The following is a 23,311-nucleotide window of genomic DNA, read 5'->3' as shown; positions in this document are numbered from 1 at the left end:
AAATAAATTTAGTACACGGAGCTGCTGGATTCTCCAGGGTGAGAGACCTAGATAGAGGACTCCATCTACTAACTTTAAAGGGGTTGCCCAGCCTAAAAGTTAATCTATTAATTAGGCCCGAGGGAGGAGAAAACCTTACCTGTCCCCGATGCTCCATTACCACCCCACGCGATCTGGTCCTGCAGCTTCATTGTTGTCTTCCAGTGGTAGTACGCGCCACATATCAAGGGATTTGGAACGTCAAAACCAATGGGAAATTCATCAACAAGAAGGCAGCCAACGAGAACGCCCTGGGAGGACACCGGAACATCAGGGACTGGTATGTTTTTTATTATTTTTCAGGGCGGGTTCACACCTGCGCCCAGTCTCCGCTTTGCAGGTTTCCGTCTTCTGCCCGAGAAACTGGACAGGAGATGGAAATCGGCAGTCAGTTTTCAAAGCCATTCACCTGAATGGGTTTGCAAAGTGACTGCACATGAGCGTTTTGTGCCTGTCCGTGGCGAAACATTTTTTTTTTTTTAACCGGACACAAAGTCGAACATGCAGGCGGACACTGACTGCCAGGTTTCCATCTCCTGTCCAATTTCTCGGGCAGAAGACGGAAACCCACAGTGCAGAGACTGGGTGCAGGTGTGAACTTGTCCTTATTATGTTTTTATTATTTTTTACCTGGACAACCTCTTTAAGTTCCTACATAGGGTATATGAAAAGGGGTTTTCTACAACAGGCAACCAAATAAAATGCATTCCAGGATTTGCTATTGTATGGTATACTGTAACTACTGTATATACAGAATATGTCTAATATGTTCAGACTACTACATATTAGCATAATACAATTCTATTCAAAAATAGAGACGTAAATAAAGAGGCCAAACCTGGATTTAGTAAAATCTTCTGGCTTTAATTAACTTCCAATAAAAATGATGAGAGTGAGATGCAGTAAGCGTTCATGTATCGATGTGCTTCGTCTGAGCCTGCATAATAGAATTCTATGCCATTCTTTGTATAGATAGCAATAGACGTCCCTAAATGATTTCAATCCCTCAGAATGTTTTGCAAACATAAGAAAATGGGTTCGAACTGCAAAAGCACAATGATGCACCTATAGAGGGGTGAAAGCCAACAGCTCCAGTCAGCAACATTAGGTGGTTGACTGTTATTGGTCTTTTATAGTATCCCTACAGGCTAGGGCTCGTTCACATCTTCGCCCGGGAGTCCGTTCTGCAGGTTTCCGTTTCCTGCACAAAACAGAGCAGGAGACGGAAACCTGCAGGACTCTTTCATACCCATTCATTTGAATGGGTTTGAAAGGTGTCCGGCCGTGAGCGCCGGTGAGCGTTTTATGCTCTCTGCGGTGAAACCATTTTTTTTTTAAACGGACACAGAGTTTAATGCAGAAGACAGAAACCTGAGAACGGACTGAGGAACGCTAGTGTGAACCCAGCGTTAGCAGCCCCTGGTTGATTTTGTATCTATGGTGTCATGTTTTTACTGATTGTTGTACTGATGTTTTAGAAGCACTGTATTTTTATTTTGCATTGTGATGTGCTACTTGAAGTTTTCTCTTGCAGGAGGAGCACAGCATCCCTCTCTATAGATCCTAAATGTAGTTTTATGGGCTTCTTTTATTGTGTATTCACCTTCTTGATAAGTAGGGGATAATCCTTAAAGCGACACTCCATTGAAGGCAGCATAGACCTCCTGTTTGCACAGTAACCCATGCTGAAAAAAAGATCCCATTGTGGTCATATGACTTTCTGAAGAAGGTAAAGGATGGGGAAAGACCCTGTGAAGAGACAACTATTAGATTATATTCACACGAACTGAGACTTGGACATGTGAGTGCACGATCAATGCAGTATCCATTTCTTCCACTGATCCATTCATCTCAATTGGTGAATCTTGTCTATTACAACTGTCCTGATAACCTGATGCAATTTTTTCACTAGGACCATGTGGTTGATGAACTCGGTAGTCTGAATAAGGCATAATTATTGAGGGGAAGGTCTTTCAGACATGAGCAATTATTTACATGAGTAAAAAAAAAATATCACCAAAATGTCCCTATACAGTGAAGTCTGACATAAAAATTAAATTGGTTATAAACATAATCATTGTACCTTGAAGAGGTGACACTAAACTTTCCAAATATGCCTCTCTTATTCACTGAAAAATAGAAAATTGACAACAGAAAAATACCACATGGCCCATGTAGCCTGCCCTCATATTATTACCAGTTTTATCTTAGGACAGACATGTTTCTCCAAGTCTTGCTAAAATTCACTTATTGTACATTTCCTAACTTGGAAAATTTGTTCCAAACCTTGGCCTTGGAGATCCGTGTTATTGTAAGGTGAAGGTTTATTCACATGCAAGTGGTGTACTTTTTCCTGAGAACCTAGAGCTGAAATCAAAGTCCAGACAAGCAAAAACACACCCCAAAGCACCTCACTTGTATATGAATAAAATACTGATTTACATGAAATTGGGACTTCAAAGATGAATAACTGAGACATCTTTGGAAACTGTGGAATCACCTCTGCAAGGTAACGTGATTAGATTTACAGTATAACCAATTTACTGCTGTTAAACTCACTTTAGTACAATTCTTTTACTCAGTATAAAAACTATCAATGCATGCTCCTATTCACAGAAACTGAAGTCAAACATAGATGTTCTTCATTCCAGACTTCAGAAGCACATACATGACCATGATGACCATGTATGTCTCCTTTTGTCATGAAATGTTGACCCGCATTTGGAGGGTATGGCTAAGGGAACAGGGTGTTGGCTGGGAGGTCCACAGTAATTCTTTGTGCCAATGGTAATGGTGTTCCTAGTTCTCCAGTAAGGGCCGCGCTAACCATAGATGCAACGGTGCAGCTGTACTAGGCCCTATGGTTGTGGGTCGCCCCTCAGCTGCCCCGGATGAAGCGGGATAGTCCCACATTTTGAGTGATGTCTTGCTGTTCCAGGTGGCACTCAGTGACTTCACCTTTGTGTCCTTAGGACACAAATAGAGTTTGAATACTATAATGGAGCACAGAGCTATTAGCTCCATTCTTCATTATTCAGCCTTCAACTGATAATGTCTGCGGTAAGGAAGCGCAATGAGCACCGAGCCACAGACATTACAGTTGGAGCCTGCAGGTCCGCGGGAACACAGTTCATTGAGTTTTTTTTTTTTTAGATATAAGTTTGGTGGTTGAGAGGGGCGGAAGAAATTAAGCTGTGAGTGGGCATTGGGGGGCCCACTTTCAAAAAGCTTGCACAAGGCCCCCCAATGCATTAAAATGGTCCTGTCTCCAGTAGTTTACCATAGATTGTAAGCTCTTGCGAGCAGGGCCCTCAGTCCCATTGTGTGAAATGACTTTCTTTGTAATGTATCTTTCTGTCTGTATTTGAACCCTACAAATTGTACAGCGCTGCGGAATATGTTGGTGCTATATAAATAAAATTTATTATTATTATTAACAATGATATTTCTGTAATTGGACCTAATGTAAAGTCTTACATGGCTAATTTACTAAATTATGCAGTGACACGGTTAGTCGTGCTTTTGGAATATTCATCATCTTCACAAGGTAGACACTTGGATACTTTTCTTGATAAGTCCTCTTATGGTGCTCTTTTCTATTAATCTCTGTGCAATGCTTAGTTTATCCTGTGGTGTTTCCTGCGTGATGGGTGCCAGGGGCTACCAATAAGCCACTCTGCCTTGTCCACAGCATTTATAGCTAGAGCAGTGAAATGCATATTTGTCTTGCGCTAATGAATCTTATGCATATCTCTAAAAGAATTTTCCAATTTCACAATACAGGTGGCCTTTCCTTAGTATCAATATTAGATTGGTGGGGAGGGGGGGAACAAAACTGTCCGACACCACTGCTAAGCTTACACCGTGCAGGTTGTTGGACACATGTAAATGTGCTTGAGCCCTGTGGCCCCTGGAAACAGTTGATTGGAGAGAGGAGCAGAAAGTCCAAGATGATGCTTTAATATTACAGAAGTTCCTAATGCCAGCTTTACAAGCTTCCTACAGATACTGTCAATTCTATGTAAATCTGTAGCTGGTTATCGGCGACAGTGTAAACAAAATAGGGGTCTGTAGACTGCAGCTGCCTGACTCTAATGTGAATTCCTTTAAGACATTGCAAGCAGCATGATAGTACTGACATAGATCACATAGAACAAATACTGTGCAGTCTTCTGTAGTCAAACCTGTTTCCGTTGTTAGACTCCTTCATAAATTATGAAATCAATACAGAAAAGATACACTAAAATTTAACTTTTAATAGTATAGGTTAAAAGTATTACAGTATACATTTTAAAATAAATAAATTTAATGGAGAACTTCACTAGAACAAAACCAATAAATGCACTGGTATTAGGATAGTGTGGTGTTAGTAACAATAGATAGGACGACCAGTAGATACACTGGTATAAGGTAATATATTCCTATCCCAGTGTATAGACCGAATGCAGCCACCTGTTTCCTGCATCATAGTCTAATACTATTGATACACCTACTTTGCATCTAACCCTGAGGGGTATTATGTTCTATCCTTCATAAGTTACTGTATTTTTCGGACTGTAAGATGCACTTTTTTCCCCCCAAATCTGAAAGAAAATGATGGTGCGTCTTATAGTCCGAATGTGGTGTTTCTGGTGGAGATCGCCATGTTCCTGCTGCTGCTGGCTTCCTGCAGCAGCAGGAGCGTGGCAATGCTGCAGGCCCCAGCACCTCTGCCAGCGTCTAAAACCCCCTTCCCGGCATCCACCGTTCTATTGCCGGGATGTCGGGTCTGTAAGAATAATGGTGGCCACTCTGCTGCAGAGCGGTCACCATAGCAACCGGGTCTCCGATATACGCGGAGGCCCAAACCTAATGCCCGCAATTAGAATGCATTCTAATTGCGGGCATTAAAACTTAATCCACTCCCTCCCCCCCCAAAGTGTAGAATACACCCCCATACAAGTGAAGTTGCAGGCCGGCTCCTGTGTGGTGAGGTTGCAAGAGCCGACCTGTTCTGGTGACAGCCGAGAGCCAACTGAAGGCTCCCAGGCCTGTCACTGCTATATTATTATTGCGGTTGGTCTATGATCAGCCGTAAAAGTAATGTAGAGAATGTCCCATAGATGGCAATACACTTGTATTGCAGTCTATGGGGCTTGCAATCAAATGATTGCAGGTTCAAGCCACTTAGGGGGAAGGGGCAATAAAATAGTGGGAAAAAAAAAAATCTTAAAAAAAATTAAATAAATAAAACTTCTAAATCACCTCTTTTCCCTAGAATACATATAAAAGTAGAAAATTACTGTGAAACACATACACATTCGGAATCCCTGTGTCCGAAAATGCCCGCTCTACTGATATTTTTCAAACTGCCGTGTTTTTTTTTCACCGTTTTGCCTCTGATTTAAATAAAAAGGTGATCTAAGCAATAGACATTCCCCAAAATGGTATAACTAAAAAGTACATCTGGCCCCGCAAAAAAACCGCTCTGTGGATCTCCGTACAGCTGCAGGGTCACCTGTTAATGTGACCTTGCAGCTGTTGCAAAACTACAACTCCCATATATGAAATATTTTACAATTTTATTGCTTCAAATTTTTTCCCCCCTATTTTCCTCCTCTAAAACCTGCGTGCAGGTGCGTCTTATAGTCCAGTGAGTCTTATAGTCCGAAAAACACGGTACATTTAGCTAGTTTAAAGGGTCGTGCAGCTGAAATAAAAATCCTCCTGCAGGTTTAAGAGATATACTATATATATATATATATATATATATATATATATATATATACACAGTATATTGTTATATATACAGTATATATATATATACATATATATATTATACATATATATATATATACATATATATATATATATATATATATATATATATATATATATATACAGTCCTATGAAAAAGTTTGGGCACCCCTATTAATCTTAATCATTTTTAGTTCTAAATATTTTGGTATTTGCAACAGCCATTTCAGTTTGATATATCTAATAACTGATGGACACAGTAATATTTCAGGATTGAAATGAGGTTTATTGTACTAACAGAAAATGTGCAATATGCATTAAACCAAAATTTGACCGGTGCAAAAGTATGGGCACCTCAACAGAAAAGTGACATTAATATTTAGTAGATCCTCCTTTTGCAAAGATAACAGCCTCTAGTCGCTTCCTGTAGCTTTTAATCAGTTCCTGGATCAAGGTATTTTGGACAAACAATTCAAGTTCAGTTAAGTTAGATGGTCGCCGAGCATGGACAGCCCGCTTCAAATCATCCCACAGATGTTCAATGATATTCAGGTCTGGGGACTGGGATGGCCATTCCAGAACATTGTAATTGTTCCTCTGCATGAATGCCTGAGGATTTGGAGCGGTGTTTTGGATCATTGTCTTGCTGAAATATCCATCCCCGGCGTAACTTCAACTTCGTCACTGATTCTTGAACATTATTCTCAAGAATCTGCTGATACTGAGTGGAATCCATGCGACTCTCAACTTTAACAAGATTCCCGATGCCGGCATTGGCCACACAGCCCCAAAGCATGATGGAACCTCCACCAAATTTTACAGTGGGTAGCATGTGTTTTTCTTGGAATGCTGTTTCTTTTTGGACGCCATGCATAACGCCTTTTTTTATAACCAAACAACTCAATTTTTGTTTCCAAAATGAAGCTGCCTTGTCCAAATGTGCTTTTTCATACCTCAGGCAACTCTATTTGTGGCGTACGTGCAGAAACGGCTTCTTTCTCATCACTCTCCCATACAGCTTCTCCTTGTGCAAAGTGCGCTGTATAGTTGACCGATGCACAGTGACACCATCTGCAGCAAGATGATGCTGCAGCTCTTTGGAGGTGGTCTGTGGATTGTCCTTGACTGTTCTCACCATTCTTCTTCTCTGCCTTTCTGATATTTTTCTTGGCCTGCCACTTCTGGGCTTAACAAGAACTGTCCCTGTGGTCTTCCATTTCCTTACTATGTTCCTCACAGTGGAAACTGACAGGTTAAATCTCTGAGACAACGTTTTGTATCCTTCCCCTGAACAACTATGTTGAACAATCTTTGTTTTCAGATCATTTGAGAGTGGGCTGTCCATGTTCGGCGACCATCAAACTTAACTGAACTTGAATTGTTTTGTAGAAAGAAATGGTCCAAAATACCTTCATCCAGGATCCAGGAACTGATTAAAAGCTACAGGAAGCGACTAGAGGCTGTTATCTTTGCAAAAGGAGGATCTACTAAATATTAATGTCACTTTTCTGTTGAGGTGCCCATATTTTTGCACCGGTCAAATTTTGGTTTAATGCATATTGCGCATTTTCTGTTAGTACAATAAACCTCATTTCAATCCTGAAATTTTACTTTGTCCATCAGTTATTAGATATATCAAACTGAAATGGCTGTTGCAAACACCAAAATATTTAGAACTAAAAATGATTAAGATTAATAGGGGTGCCCAAACTTTTTCATAGGACTGTATATATATATATAACAAAAAAACTATTTTACATTTTCATCTATTTTTCTTAGTGCCGCCAGGGCCTGATGAAGCCCCTTGTAATGCTTGCAGGTGACCGCTGCAGCCAATAACTGGCCAAACGACACAGACAAATATATACATTCGTAAGCCAACTAACTTTTATAACTTTATTTTTTCTCCACCCTACTAAATTAGCCCACTACACCTACTGTGTCACTTTCGTTGTTCCCTTATGGCCAGAATTGCTGCTTTACAGTCTCACACAGAATCACAGTAAAAACCTGCATGTCACATGTAAGCCACGTTTGTAAGAATAGTGGGACTGTAATGTGCCTTCAGCAATAATCCTAAAAATTTGACAGTTTAGGATTTTTTGCAATTGCTGGTGCGTGATGACACATGTAAAGCATTGTATTTCCTGATGTAAACCTCTTATAGACTTCTGTTATTAGAAAAATAAAAAACATATGATGTACATTGTATACATTTTTATTCTATGGCTTTGCATTGATAAGCACCACATTCTAACTACACTTACCTACACAGCTACTGAAAAAGTATACTAAGGTATAACTGTCCTGGTGTCCAGTGGACACCAAAATTAATTTTTTTTTAACCCATTAGGTCTAGAATGCTTCATGGATTGATTTGTGAAGCATGGAAATCACAAGGAGGGTGTTAACACAGCCTTACATTGCTAGCATGTTTTAATATACCCTATACATTTACCATTGATACTATCAGCAAATAAATATTTTGAAATAATATTTGCGTACGATATATTTTGATATATATATATATATATATATATATATATATATATTCAAAGAAGTTGCTGATCTTTGCCCTGAGTGTGTCTTGCTCAGGCTGATCCACTGTACAGATGACTAAGCACTAGGGTGGTATGTTCGTCTCATCACCATGTTCTGCATTATTTAAGCAGAAGGGGGAGCTCAATGGATTAGAAATCCACTTTGTATTTGAACATTACATGCATCTACTATGTAGGTGCAGGCAAAGTATTAACTAATCGCTGTCTGGTAAGATTTTTAGAAATAGAAGAATAGATTTAGAAAAGTATGTAGAAATATGATTATTAGAAATCAGTGATGTATAGGATGTATCTTAGCATGTTATTGGGGTTGAGACGATCTTGAGATTTCATAATTGTTTTTAAAATCCGATTTTCGAGCCGAGCCCGATTGTGAAATTTGCTCGATCGCCAATCAGGATCCAATATTTCCCGATCCGGATCACTGAACCCTATATGTTATATATAATATCACATATTATATAAGTAGCAATTAATCCATATCATGATGTTAAAGGGACTGGTAACAAATGCTAGAAATATCAGGTCTATATGCCACTGTCTCCTGTTGGCCTCATATGGTATTCAATGGGTGGCTGAATACAAGTGTAGCCATAATAGTCAAATCTCATAACTGTTATGTGAGTATTCCCCTCTGCATCACATATGGTGGAGACTGCAGTGGCTGGGTTATATGGACACTCATTCTCCATATAGTTACCGTAATTTCCTAAAGATACTGTAGGAACTGGCAATTGTTGTATGTCCTATGTCTTTTTAATGTGTTGAGTCTAGTTCATTCTTCTAGTCTGTCACTTGACAAGAAAAAGTTGGGATTACAGGGCTCTTTTTTCTCTGATATCAGACAGACTCTGTGTTGGACAGACGCATGATATGAAAGCAAATGTTCACACTTCAGAAACTACACTTGTCTATTAGAATTAATATAATTCTCTGATATAAAGAGGGAGAAGCAGGGGCAACTCCTGCATGGAGCAAAAGTTAGGTCCTGTATCCCCTTCTTCACAGGGTAACTGAAGTGAGTTTTAGGCTGAATGGTAGGTAAAATGGCCTTGGCCATATGGCTGGTGGCACTGAAATATCTGTAGTGTTTGTACGTGGTTGTTTTAATGAGAATAGAGGGGACAGTTCAGCAGGGATAGGTAAACTAGAGTTTAACAAGGTGGTGCAATGAGCACAAATGCATGCAGATGATGGAATAAGGTCCATTGAGTGGGGACTTCTGGCCAGGGGCTACACGTTCCTCAACTTAACCGTAACCTTTCCCTAAGTCTTATTGTAAATTTATTCGCAACAGCATTAAAAAAACAAACAAACAAACAAACAAACAAACAAACAAACAAACAAACCCTTATACTTACCTAGTGTCTGCTCAGTGGTTCAATGAAGCCAAGGGAAATACAAGTGACTTCATTGCGTATGCACCAGACCTTGTACTTCCCGGTTTTCACTGTAACCACTGCAAAGGCTCTGGCAGTGCCAGAGGAGAATTTGATGTGATTCATCTCTAGGTAAGTATAAGGCTGAGGCCCCACGTTGTGGAATCGCAGCTTTTTTGTTGCAGATTTTGTTGCGGTTTTTTGAGCCAAAGCCAAGAATGGCTACAAAAGAAATGGGAACTCTATAAAAAGTTTATGCTTCTTCCTTATGCTCAACCCACTCCTGGCTTTGGCTCAAAAAACCGCAACAAAATCTGCAACAAAAAAAGCTGTGTTTCCGCAGCGTGGGGTCTTAGCCTAAAGGTTTTTTCTTTTTAATGCGGGCATGGACAGGTTTACGACAGACTTAATAGGGACCCTAAACCCTTGGTTCATAAGCACCTGTGGGTGGTTTAATGTTCCAAATGCCCTTAAAGGTTCCCCATGGCTTCAACTACTGTACAACATACCACAGGTTTTGCAGTTGGGTTGCACTGGGGCTACACAGCCTGCGCAGCAAATTTCTAGATCAACTGGTTCTGGCATGCCATGAGTTACCAATATCTTCAGGGTTGGGGGTAGATGGGTAAGATGGGCACTGTTCACACTACTCTGTAATCTTCAAAAACTGTGGGCAGCTGTGCCCTGGTTCAGTGGGTGTGATACAGCTATCAGTCAGGCTTCCTCAATGTATTCACATGGCTTGAATAAATATATTGCCATGTGCAATGTCTTCTGTGTTTATGATGTGTTGGGTAGTCAGGGGGTTTAGCATGTTTAGGCTTCATGCACATGATCATCAGTGAAAATGGCACGGGTGACATCTGGATTGGAACTGCCCTACTAGCCCTATAGTCAGTTTGTTCTATTTGTGCCTTAGTATGTTTTTACTGTAATAATGGAAATGTAAGAGCCTGCACATTAAGGCCGTGTGAGAGCTTAATATGCACACCTTATGATGGGTACACAATGACATAGGTAGGGAAAAATGGCTCCCATTTAAGGCTATCAATCAGATAAATTGGAGGCTGTATTCGGCCTGCTCAGTTACATAAATGTTCCTCTCAAAGCAAGCGATTCTCATAGTAAACACATACTAAGGAACAAATAGGGTGACCTGACTATATGACTATTATGGTAGTGCGAATGAAGACCCGTAACCCTTTACTTGCTGATAGCACGGAAAAAAATAAATACATTTGTGAACCTGTGTCAGGTCTAGCTGTTGTATGGAAATGTATGACATTACATATTACAGTATATTTATCCACAAACCCTTTCTAGCGGCAACAGTGAAAAACAATGGCGATAAGTCCAATAAAATGGTACGAGTGATGAACCACTAAGGAACCCAGGACAGGCCTCCATTTTCACACGAAAATTACTTGACAGTGCCTCAATACACAAGTCAAGGTTGGTGTATAAATAGTGGCATTATATGAGGGAAGGTTGGCATATAAAGAGTGGCGTTATATGACGGAAGGCTAGCATATAAACAGCAGTGTTGTGGGAAGGTTGGCGTATGAACCATGGTGTTATATAAGGGAAGGTTGGGCTATAAACAGTGGTGTTATATGATAGAAGGTTGGCGTATAAACAGCGGCGTTATGTGACGGGAGGTTGGCCTAAAAACAGCAGTGTTCTATGAGGGAATTTTGGCCTATAAACGGTGGCGTTATATGACGGAAGGTTGGCCTATAAACAGCAGCGTTATATGAGGGAAGTTTGGCGTATAAATAGCGATGAAAGTAGCCTGGTGTATAAACAGTGGCCAACAGAAGGTTGGCCTATAAACAGCGGCGTTATATGAGGGAAGGCTGGCATATAAACAGTGGCGTTATATGAGGGAAGGCTGGAGTATAATAAGTGGTGTTATATGGCGGAAGGTTAGTGTATAAACAACAGCGTTATATGACGGAAGATTGGTGTATAAAAAGTGCTGTTATATGATGGAAGGTTGGCGTATAAAAAGTGGTGTTATATGATGAATGGTTGGCGTATAAAAAGTGACGTTATATGATGGAAAGCTGGCCTATAAATATTGGCGTTATATGATGGAAGGTTGGCGTATAACTAGTGGCGTTATATGACAGAAGGTTGGCATATTATTAGCGGTGTTATATGACAGAAGGTTGGCGTATAACTAGTGGCGTTATACGACGGAACATTGGCGTATAACTAGTGGCGTTATTTGTATGTGTATTAAATTTACATTTTGCGAAACTGAACCTGCGGAGACATCTTTGCAAAACGCAATGTAGTGAAGCAGGTAACGCAGTCGCTGAGAATTGTATTTATCTCCCAGGATCTGAATGATAAATATTAAGCAGCCAAAAATTTCCACCTAATAAATATGGCGCCAGCTTAGAGTTCCCTGTATAAAGCAGCCATGAGATGAGAACAGCTTTGCTTGAGTTGCCTGTTCATGAGAAAAAATAGGATTTGCTTTTTTTTTTTTTTTTTTTTATTCTCCTCATATAATGGCAAATAGCTTCTCCTCATGAATCCGAGTGTAGAAACGGGCGAAACCCGTGAGGTGATTCCCTCCTGAGTGAGGCACGGCGCCCCCCTCCCCTCCTGCGCCATTTCTTGGCTAACTGCCGTCACTATCTTATATACAGCAGGTCTCCATAACAATTGCGGCGCTAGGAGCGCAAACACTGACGCTGCTGCCACCACCTGCAGCCTGGCCCCGCCCACCGCGCGCCGCCTCCTCATGAATATGAATGACGCAGCGCCCTCGCTAGTGGCTAGACGGGCTGTCAGTCAGTCAGCTCACTGTGGGTTATCCGGGCAGGGAGAGCAGGGGAGAGTGATGTGAGGAGTTGGCTGGGGAGCTGCTGCCCTGACATCCAGCCCATGTATCTGCGCTGCTAGCCGCCTGATGCCTTCACTCCATGGCTGCTCGCCTGCCGCTGCCTCTTGTGCCCTCCTGTCATTCCTTGCGGCAGCTCTGAGCTCGCTGGCCATGCCGGAGAGAGCGGGGAGCGGCAGCCGCCACCTGACAGCGGTGGGATTCATCCTGCTAACTTTATGGGTTCAGGTAAGGTGGTCATCAAGGATAACCCCCTCCCCTCTCTGCATATTGGTATGCTCCCCAATCTTGCCTGTCACCCACATGTGCTCCTCTGGTGCAAGACCCCTGATCCTGCATGCCACCCCTGCCAATTCTACTTGCTGCCTGTTCTTGTCTGTGCCCACCATCCATGCTCCATCACTCCTAAACTGTAGTCAGGATTCTCCCAGCACCCTAATAACTTTTATTCTCCCTATTATTTTTTATTTCTAGCAGGGATTTCTACAAATATTTATTATTGTATAACCTATTCCTAGGTTGTAGCTGCAGCTCTAGCTGTGATCGGAGTACAGTGTAGGACAAGTCACTTCTTTGGATCTGGACTTTATACGATATGTATTTTATATAGTGAGGATTAGATTGTAATAAGATTCTAGTAGCCTGCAGATCTAGTCATGTATATGCTATAGGACTAGAATCTGTATCTAATTCAGTGAATTATCTGTATGTGAGGTTATTCTACATTGTGTCTATGAAGACCTCTATATCCCACAGTATGTGGTTTATATATCTGCATTATAAGGATTAAATCCTATAGAATAAAGATCTGGTCAAGCTGTATATAAAGCCTCCATATAGGAAGCGTTGTGTAAAGTTTTGGCGTTTGCCTTAAACCGGTTGCATGTGTGAATGAGAGGATGGAGTGGTAGTATATAGTAGATTGCAATATACTGTAGGTAAGACATGTATACATGCAGTCAGCAGGGGACTTGCTATTACATACTCCATAGCACCATAAAGCCCCCTCTCCTGTAAGTGATCCCTGGCGTGGATCGATGTGGGTGCACTCGGACCCCTGCCTGCATTTTCCTCATGCAATCAATACATTTTATGACCAGCAGCAATTAATCTGCATTTGTTCTGCTCCACGGGGGCGACGTGTAACACGTTTCCCCCCGCTACCCCCCCTTCTCGTTCCCCTCCCTTACCCCCGGGCAGCTCCCACCAGGGCACCATAATGATGTCTCCCTCCGTTTGATGTGTTATATTTAGGCTTCCCAGTCCACGGGTTATTTCGAGCTGAAGCTGAACTCGCTGAAGAATGTCAACGGAGAATTGTTGAACGGGGAATGCTGCGATGATATGAAGAGCTCCCAGAACCAGGACTGCAGCAAGGATGAGTGTGACACCTATCTCAGAGTGTGCCTCAAGGAGTTCCAGGCCAAGATCACCCCAACTGGGCCGTGTAACTATGGCTCCGGACATACTTCGGTGCTTGGTGGAAATACTATATATATGAACAGCAAAATGAGTCAACAGGGTAAAAGCTCTGCTGGAGAGGATGGCAGGATTGTTATCTCTTTTCAGTTTGCGTGGCCGGTATGTACCACTTATTTCTTTAATATTTTTGGGTTGCTGTACTGTATCTCTGGATGCTGTACTGTGATACATTCCATAGAGGGCAGTATAACCGTTCAGTGGTGTCGCTATTCTCTTACCTTCTGGATTGCCAGCTATATCTTAACATGAAGGTTGATGGCGATGCCAGTGGTTTTTCATTGGCGCTTATATTCAGTATTTACATGTGTCCTCTAGTGATATTTCCGTTTCTTATGGATATGAGATTTTAGCATTTATTTTAATGGCCATGATATGATTGGCGCCATGATTTGTCTGTCACTCCGTCCTACTAAAGGTGCCAGGTATTGCCTGTACGTTTAGTGGTGCTGCTGTTTCATCCAAGCTGGCCATATACTTGAGATGTTTATCTGCCGATCACTGGTATATGCCGCTTATTATAGTAGCATCCACCATGAATCTTATGTATATGATCAACACAGACTTCAGATTCTTGGCAGACTTCACCAGATTTAGCTGGATCCTCTGGAGGTCTGCAGATGAATATCTTGCGTGTATGGCCAGCTAAAGTCACGTCTAAATGATGAAAATTTTCAATAATTGTAATGCCTGGGAAGATTTATGTTTGCATCAGTTTTAGTTTCGATGTAGTTTCTTATTCTTACACTACCACCACTTTACAGTTTATACCTGCGTGCCTTTGTGTCATTTTTTTTTTTCTCTTCCTGGCAAAACATAAAATAGCTTTTTCCTCCCTTTGTTCGGTTGTAGGTAGACAGGCGCTGGTGGTTGATTTGCACTTGGAAGGAAATTGTTGCCTGCAATTCACCTGAGTTTGCATGGATACCAAAGCCACCTGGGTGTCTTGTTGTAACACCGGTTTGCAGATTATATGGATTTGCACAGGGTGCAGCAGAGAGCGTACACTGATAGTCAAGGTTACTACTAGTAGAGAGTGTCATCTGACTGTACTGAGGCTCCTTCATAGAGTACTATGGACTGGAGGAGGCCCTGGTTGTGTCTTAATAACTATTCCTGTGCTATAGGATATGCTCCCAGTGGCCATCTTCTATTTGGGTCTTCTTCATGATTTTTGAGTTTTTCTTCCATCTGCATATACAGATGTAGCAGAGCTGACTTGGTAATAATATATGTTGGTAATGCAAACTTTGGATGTTGCAGTAGGTTTACCCCGCCACTGTTATATAAAACAAGACTGTAAATTTAAGATGAGCTGTCCCATCTCGGCCAAACGTGCTTCAGTGTTTATTTTGTATTGCTTGTATAGCATTTGTATGTATGTAAACATCAGGCCTTAGTTATAATATTGTATATTCTGTTTATTAGTGTGTAGCAGGCCCATTGCTTATGATGTTGTTGCTGGTGCACAGGGAGTGTAATGGGGTGAGGCCAAGCTGTGCTTGTGACTGTACAATGGGACAAATGTGTTTACCTGGCAAATGTTAAGCTGATATTACAGACAGACGGAGAGCACGCTGCCTGGAGAGAGGCTGGCTCGGGGCTGGAGACTCCTCCGGGGAATGCATTGTCACCTTGGGGGTGTGTTGCGCAGTTGGCTCTAGGCCAGCGTGAGGCTCTGAAAAAGAAGGGAGGATGGGAAGATTGCGACACGAGCACATGACATGTACGCTTAAACACGGCCTGTAGCTTTATATTAAACAGCCCCATGTCTACAGTGAGTCCTTCACATTCCAGACCTGCATCCCACAAAAGTCAGAATTTGGTGGATGTGACTGGTATCGTGTCCCTGTGTTGTGATGGCGGGTATAGAGATCTGTATGGCTGCCAATTTTTAATTTTATGTATTGCATTGAAGTACACTTACATCTTGCGCTTTATATATAATTTAATTTTTTTAAAAATTATGCATTTATTTTTTACATTTCTTTTAACTTCCCTTTCTTCATTGGGGCGGTTGGGCCTGTACATAGGGCTGCAGGATGCCATTCCATGCGGTCATCGACCCATTATTATACATAGAGATGACCAGTCCCTCATTCTCCTCTAGCTGTTAGAAACCCAATCCAAGTGTGAGTCTGAGGCATATCAGTAGTACTGGCTCTGTGTGAGATTAAAGTGCATTAAACACACGGGTTTCGCCACTGGCTCATATAACTGACCCCCACCCCCTCCCCTCTTTCCAGTCTCTCTCGTGCCCCCCTTCCCTTAAAACACACACACACACACACCCCTTCCTCTTTGACGGAGACAGGTGTACTCCACTGCCACTCACATGTAGTCTCTGGACCCCTTTACAAAAATCTGCTGCTCTAAATTTATCCCTCAAGTGTTGATAAAATGTCTTCATTTCCCGTAACGCCACGTACGCGCGTGTATTGATTGCGATGTAACCATTTTGGAGAATTGACATGAAATCTAGTGGGTATCATTTACCAGATGAAAGGGTTCATTTCAAATTAGAAAAAAGGGTATGCTTCCCCCCCCCAAAAAAAAACAAACAAACTGCACCAATGTGAAACAGGTGTCTAGTATTGTCGGTCAGAAAAGTTGTTTTGTTTTTGTGTTTTTGTTTTTTGTGTCAAAAGTCCATTTGTGAACTTGGCAGAAAGAAGAAATCTAAAAGCTTCCTCTATATTTCCCATTCCTTTTGAAGCCACCCCTTGCTTTGGCTCAAGAAAACACAATCTGCAGTAATAAAAAAAAAATAAAGCCACTGTAAAATTACAGCATTCAAGTGAATTATACTTGCCTGTAATACCAGTCACCACCTGTGACCAAGTGTGGTGATCTAACTGATCGTGCTTCAGACTGTATTGGTATATATTTTTGATAACTACTGCAGATTGTTTCTATGTATGCATAGAGTATATACAGGATTGAACCGACCTGCCGAAACTGGATAATACAAGAAAATATTGGAAGGAATATAAAGGCTGGATAACTTCAACATGTGTCTGGACACCTAGCTTTTCTATAACATGGAATGGCATTTATGCTGTGTCTTACACTAGATGGCTCATTACATAACAGAAATACTGTGCAGAAGACTAGTAAACCAGAGTGACAACCCTAGTGGGAACGGTAATGATATCTATATTCGTTGTCACCCAGCTTTCCCAGAATCAGAAGTAACAAAGCTCTATTTAAGGCTTTGTGATTGCTTGGCACTTGCTTATCGTAGCATGGCTTTATCACCTTTGTTTCTTGTGCATACATGCTACATGGAGACTTGCCATAATAAATGGAAACAGGATTGGACAACCTGGGGCCCTGAAGTTATTGAAGAACCACAAGTCCTAGCGTGTCCTAAGATTACAGCAGATATTTATAAGGCTAGGAGCTATATAGTTATGTGTGTTTGGGGGAATTTTAGGGATTCCAGGAAGGATGACGCGTTTCTTCCCTTATTATTTAATTGCAGATCATTATGACTTCATGATAAACATGTAACCACTGGCCAACAATGGTGGGATGTGATGTCATTTGGCTGGTGCATGCATAGTACAAGTCATTGCCAGAGACTGTATTATAATCTATTGCTTCCTAAGATTCTGATCACATCTGCAGGGGGGGGGGCTTCATCTGGTGTCTCCATTGCAGGTCCTGTGCGAAGATTAGAGTTGCATGTAGTACTATTCTGCCCATGAAAATGGATGGTGCTACAACACACATCGGACACTAGTGGCATGTATCATGGAATGAATCTGGTGCTGCGTTGCGGTCTTGCACACAACAGTTTTGATGCATTTGTTCTGTTTCACAGATCAAGGGCAGCACTTGCCTTGGCACATCCGTATTGTGAATATGGCCTAAAACTTGGGACATGCAGTGGATTTGTGGCTGCAAACTTGCCACTGCCTAATTCGCAAAGGGTGAAAATGCAGCAGATCCATCCGCTGCAGTTCATGACTTGGGGTGAATTCACATGTTGTGGTCAGCTTTATGGTGTTGTCATTTCCTGTGTACCCTCATAACAGGCATTTTAGGTTTGGCGAATCCTGATTGTGATGTAAGACCACAATGTAGTCTCACAACATACAGTCTTGTGTATTGCAGCTAATGATGGTACATGCGGCCACTTTACCACCTGCAAAGTACCACAACCCAACAGTCAGCAAAGCTCTGTACCCACTGGCTCTCTATGTGGTTCACTGGCAGTGTCACATTTTTAATCTTAATGGTGCTCATTGAAAAGTCGCCAGCTCGCCTTAGCCTTAAATGGGATATATCCCTTTTGTTTGCACTAGGATTTAGCAAACTTGAACTGTTCAATGACTTATTCAATGGCCTTTGTGATGTCACACAGCAGCGAGTTGGTTTGCTATAATCTGTGTACATGAGGCACACTTTGTTATATTACTGTGGCTTAAATAGTTGGTCACATCTTGAATTGTTGTGTTATATTTCAGTGCAAAACTCTCACAATTTGGTTACCAATGACACCTGTCAACATTTGGTTGACGCACTAACAATGCAGTCTTTTTCTGCAGAGACTACATTTTCCAGAGCAATCTCCGTGCAGACACTGAGCTAGCGGGCAAAGTTAAATGTTATAGGAGTTCTCCGAGACTTTACAATTGATAGGTTATCGATATTGGACACCTGGACAGAGAACATGGCTAGCCAAGAACAGTGCGCACATGGTATAGTAGACTGATTCATTTGCATGGGACTGCACTTCAGCATGGCCAAGTGACCAGTGATAGCGGTGTAGCACTGTCTTTGGAAGACTCTTGCCAGCCAAGTGTTGCATGGCACTTGTTCATTTCATTGGACATTATGGAATATTACACCGTGCCAAACAAGTATGAGGCTGCCTGCAACTTGCCTCTGATAAATCGACTGTTCTTGGATCTCTGCTATAAAGGAGTGCTTGTCCACATCTCTTGTCTTTTGCTATCTCGATGACGTTCAGAATAGACAGTCGGCTGCATTCAAGACATTGCGTTGATCTTATATTGCACCCAAAAAAACATGGCGAGGTGATTATGGGTTTAGTAATGGTTGGACCATGGCTTAGTAGCTGCTTAATGTATGATCTTGTTGGCTTAATGTATTTAAAGTGTATTGCCTTATGTTGTAGCATAGCACCTATAATTATATACTTGCATTCTATACGGTTCAAGATATAATTATGTATATAGCCTGGAAGGTAATTCTCACAAGTGATACCCAATGAACTATTGTTTTCTTCTGTTCTCTCATATGACTATTTTGGTATTTTGCAAATAAATATTTCAAATTTTCAGAATTCACAAGTTGCTTTTCTTAAACCTCTTATATATTTCAATCCTAGTACAGGATCTATATCTGAATAAAAACGTCAGTAGCAAAGGAAATTGTCCTTGGGAACAGATGGCAGGTTTTTTCCCTTTGATGTCAGATATGCAGCCTGAAATTGGCTATACACCTTTTGCTAGCTGTAGACTGACCTCCCCCATACACACACACTCTTTTTGGCTTGGGGTGCATGTGTTCTGAATGGGGAGAGGGGAGTAACCACTGTTAGACAACTTTGGCAGCATCTTATCTGAGAACAAAGTGATTGGGAATGTACAATTTAACCTGAACCTTCTTTTAAGTGAGCATTTGGGACATCCTTCATACACGTACTTCAGATGGTCGGCATATTCACCTCACGTCTATCATGACCGTTTTCTTCTATTTGTGTTGGTAACCTCTGAGTTTCCACAATCCACTGCTCTCCTGGACCTAATTGAAATATAGATTTTGGCTATGGCAACACTACAGCTGTGGCTCTGACGTGTTTGCAATATAGCTCTGTCTTTACCCTAGGGGCGTAATTTGAGGGGGTGCAGTCGCACCAGGGCCCAAGAGCCTTAGGGGGCCCATAAGCACTGGCATTAGTATTGAGATAGCAACTTCAATCTGACCCATAAACCAAGGAGACCCACAGATTACTCTAACCACACTAAGAGTGGTGAAACTCCTTAGCACCCACAACCATCACTATCAAGAATCTGCTGTAGGAATGAGGTAGGGGGCCCCAGACAAAAGATTGCAATGGGGCCCACAAGACTTTAGTTACGACACTGCTTCACCCCAAGTAAAGTGAATGCAGTTACATTGCATAGATATCTGTAGCAAACGCAACTTGTGATGTGCATTTTCTCAACTGTCCTTAGGATAGTTCATCAATATTTACTTGGTGGGGATCCGGAATTTTGAACCCCTGCTGATCAGCTGCTCAAAGAGGATGTGGCACTCACAACCACTGTGGCCCCTTCCCTCTGCGGATGTCATGTTCATTGATCACATGGCACAGCAGTGAAAAACTGCACGACAGTAACCATACTGGAAAACCAACACAACTCGCAGATAACCGTGATTGTTGCTGCAGGGTTTTGGCCTTCTTTCCTCATGGACTTGGATGGGCACATTGTTGTGCCAGTTACAAGGTTTTGCTCCTTATTCTGTTGATTACTGATCTGCTTTAGTATCTCGAGTTGAGTTCCAGAGAGATTATTTTTATTTTTATTTTTCCCCTCATTGTTTTTTGGTAGAGGTGCAACTCTCAACTTGAACCTCCCTGGTGTGATGCAAAATTTTTAGCAGGACCCCTACCTATCATGTGCCATGTCTAAGACCCCTGGTGTGACTGCTTACACCTCTGCCTACTGTAGAGACTCCGGTGTCTTCTCTTATCAGTCAATGTGGCTTTCCCTTAATGACTTCCAAAGAAAAAATCTTCTCTTCTGTAGCTGAGGAACAGGATTTCAAGGCTAAGTGTCACTCTCCGTCATACTTGATTCACAGCTTAAAGACGAGCACGCCGTTCCTTAGCAACAAGGCTATAAGTCACCAATTCTTATGCCCTGTGGACAGACGCTTCAGAAACTAAACACCTGTTCAAGTTTCACCTGGGATAAGATTTGTAAGAGTTTTATAAACAAAGTTCAATGATCACCCCTCCCCCGCTTTTCAATGATAAATACAAAATCAATAATTTTTTTTTCTTTTGTACTTTTCTTTTTTACAACTTTTTTTTTTTTTTTTTTTTTGTTCTCCTCTGTGAAAGCGGAATCTGCTATTTATTTACTAATAATTTTAAATTTTTTTGAAATGTTTTGTCCTAAGTAGCCATTTGTGAACTATTAAGGATTCCAATTCATTTCAATAGCATTATTATTTCTTATATTTAATAGCATGGAGATATTGGAGTCTCAAGTATTTCTGGTGCCCTGTGATAGTTCTTTGCATTACCGTGTTGTGTGTGTGTGTGTGTGTGTGTGTATATATATATATATATATATATATATATATATATATATAATTTTTATTGTTTTGGGTCCATCTGGCAGGTAGTACATTAACCGATACCAGTTTACTACAGTATGTATGTAAGCATTGCATGCATATATAATGTTAGACACAGTCTCTGATATACGAGCATGTCGCTGGATGGTTATAGAGGGTTGGGGTATAGCAGTGGTGTGTGTGTTTTTTTTATTTTTTATTTTTTTTTTTAAAGACAGTTTTTTTGGTTTTGTATCCTACTTATTAATATATATATATAATGTCCTATGTACATTACTCTATAAAACTGATATGCTATATTTTATTGGTAATATATCATTTAAATTTTATTTATTTTTGTCTGGAAGCCTCCACTTGCTACTATGGGCTTTTGTACTTGAAGGCTTGTCACATATTGACATTGAAGAAAAGGGTGCGCCAAATCCTCCAGGTTACTTCCTCAAGGATTGGATTGAAACGTTGCTAGGCAACTGAGTAGGTGCCAGCGTTAAAAACCAAATGCTTAAAAGATTGAAGTGATGTCCAGATTCTGATCTAAATATAATACAGCGTGTGCTCATTACGCTTTACGCTCGCACATTACATTTACTTACGGTATTTGGTGTCCTTTCCCCCCCCCCCCCCCCCTCCAGGCTTCTCTGGCCTCTTAGCTGTACAGTAAAGGGGGGTCAGCCATTTTGAAGCAGATTTATTAAAACTGTAAATAGAAAGCTGCCTTAGTTGCCAATAGCAACCAGTGTCGCTTGGCATCCTGTATCGGTCCTAAAGCATTCACAATGGCGCTGAAATCGGCCATTTACAATACATTGTGGGACTTTGTATTCCAGAACATGAATTCACTAGTTAATGTATTCCTTATAATATTGGTTAAGCCTCAAAATGGCCACCCCCATAGTTGTTACATTGGTCTATACATGGATTTACTAATGGTGTAAATTTACAGTAGACAGTCTAATAATGGACCAGGTTTATAACTGGCTGGATGATAAATCTGGTGAGGCCTGGCTCACATCTGCGTTTTGGATTTTCATTTGGGGAGTCCGCTTGGGGGGGCCCCCCTTCCCCCCAGGACGGAAACCTATCTGCATGAAAAAGCGGTTACCATGGGGCCACACAGTGGCTCAGTGGTTAGCACTGCAGCCTTGCAGCGCTGGAGTCCTGGTGTTCAAATCCTGCCAAGGGCATAAAACCATCTGCAAGGAGTTTGTATGTTCTCCCCATGTTTGCATGGATTTCCATCCATACCTCAGACATACTGATAGGGAAAAATGTACATTGTGAGCTCTATGTGGGGCTCACAATCTACATAAAAAAAAAAAAAGCGCTTACCTTAGGAAACCGGTGGACCCCATAGTCTGTAATGGGGTCCATGTGGTTTCCACTCGGTTTCTGCACAAAAAAATGTGGAGAAAGTGCTGCTTGCAGGACTCGGGACTGTTCTCTCCGCATATTTTATGCTGATAGGGGAACGGAATGGGCCGAACGCAGAGGTCAACCATCCTGAGTCTTTAAACTGTCTATTCTATGGTTATACCATGTGATGGCTTGCTTTTCAACATAATTTTGGCACAGTTTTAGTGTACATTGCCAATAGTGGGTGTGACAGATACAACAAGCTTTTCTGCTAAGCCCTGTATCCTTATTGACGTCAAAAAGTGTTGAATATGCACAGTAAGCAATGTAAGTTTTTGGAGCACATAAGGCCAAGGTTTTTTCACATCTTCCCCAGCATCCACTTGAGTACAACGTGCTGGGGCTACTTGATACCCCCCACACTGCTGACCACCTTAGAGGCTTGGTGCCCCATCATGTTTTCATGACTTCAGACCATTTTTCATTTTAGTAGCCCCTCTCTCCTTGGGTGTGTGTGTGTTCTTCTATTAACTTCTCCTTTACTAATGTTTTCCTACATAGGGCTTGTG

The 23,311-nt window shown here is 41.4% G+C and overlaps 1 protein-coding gene across 2 annotated transcripts in view; it reads left to right on the top strand.

Moving 5' to 3' along the window:
• Positions 1 to 12,547: 12,547 nt before the first annotated feature.
• Positions 12,548 to 23,311, top strand: part of JAG2 (jagged canonical Notch ligand 2) — a 57,959-nt gene continuing 47,195 nt past the window's right edge. For both annotated transcript variants that reach the window (XM_075282641.1, XM_075282640.1), the window contains exons 1-2: positions 12,548 to 12,797; positions 13,824 to 14,150. In XM_075282641.1, coding sequence (XP_075138742.1) covers positions 12,639 to 12,797; positions 13,824 to 14,150 — 486 coding nt within the window. In that variant the 5' untranslated portion in view covers positions 12,548 to 12,638. The remainder of the gene's footprint in view (positions 12,798 to 13,823; positions 14,151 to 23,311) is intronic.

Source organism: Leptodactylus fuscus, chromosome 7 (genome assembly GCF_031893055.1).
Source record: "Leptodactylus fuscus isolate aLepFus1 chromosome 7, aLepFus1.hap2, whole genome shotgun sequence".
NCBI lineage: Eukaryota > Metazoa > Chordata > Amphibia > Anura > Leptodactylidae > Leptodactylus > Leptodactylus fuscus.
Note: the sequence above shows the minus strand (reverse complement) of the source record. Positions and strands in the feature narration are given on the sequence as shown.